Here is an 882-nt window from a genome sequence, read left to right on the forward strand (position 1 = left end):
GCGGCTGGTACTGCTTCAACCGGGAGAACTGCGACTCCAGATATGACAGCGTGCGGCGCCTCATGAGCTCCCAGGACTGGCCCCGCACTCGCACAGGTCAGCAGGCCAGCCGGCTGGGAGCCCCGCTGGGGCAGTAGCTGCCGGGCGGTGGGTCCCCATGCCAGGTCCTCTGGAAGCACCCAGGGAGCCCCAACGCGCGCCTTCTCCCGAGGTTGGGAGCATTCACCGCCAGCCCTGCTCTCCGCCCCACAAATGTTAATAATGACTTCCAGTCACCCTAAGGCCACCGGTCGGTGCCAGCCCGGCAGGGCGTCCTGGCCACAGCGACTCCCTGGTACCTGTCGGTCCTCCACTCCACTGGCCACCTGGGTGCAGGCCCGTCCCCACGCAGGGCTGGCGAGGAGTCCCACTTCCCCACACTGCTTGTCCCGCTAACTGCACTTGCGTCCCACCAGAAAGACCCACCTCCTCTGTCCCCAGGCACCGGGATCCTGTCCTCCCAGCCAGAGGAGAATCCTCACTGGTGGAACGCCAACATGGTGTAGGGCACGGGGTCCTTCCTGGGGCTGGTCTTCCCTGGAGGGCCCTGCCCGGGGGGTGGCCCTTCCTGGGGAAGTTCCTGTCCCAGGGGCTCTTTCTTAGGGGCTCTTTCTGGGGAATCCTGCCCTGGAGATGCTGTGCTGGAGGAGTCTGTCCTGGGGGATGTCACTCGGGGCCTCAGCCTAAAGTGTCCTGTCTGGGACGTGGCCTTTCTCGGGAAGGTCCCGGAGGGCTACTTACTAGGGGTGTCCTATCTCGGGAGTTCTGTCTGGGGGTTTCCTTCCTGGGAGAATCTTGTTCTGGAGGTGTTCCTTTCTGGGGGATATTCTTCCTCGGGGGGGC

The 882-nt window shown here is 64.5% G+C and overlaps 1 protein-coding gene across 1 annotated transcript in view; it reads left to right on the forward strand.

The window, feature by feature from the left end:
• Nucleotides 1–882, forward strand: part of NOTUM (notum, palmitoleoyl-protein carboxylesterase) — a gene marked incomplete at its 5' end in the record, with an annotated part of 4,965 nt that continues 4,083 nt past the window's right edge. The window contains 2 exon segments of the mRNA XM_014586724.1: nucleotides 1–96; nucleotides 481–541. Coding sequence (XP_014442210.1) covers nucleotides 1–96; nucleotides 481–541 — 157 coding nt within the window.

This window comes from Tupaia chinensis, unplaced genomic scaffold (assembly GCF_000334495.1).
Source record: "Tupaia chinensis unplaced genomic scaffold, TupChi_1.0 Scaffold000159_1, whole genome shotgun sequence".
NCBI lineage: Eukaryota > Metazoa > Chordata > Mammalia > Scandentia > Tupaiidae > Tupaia > Tupaia belangeri.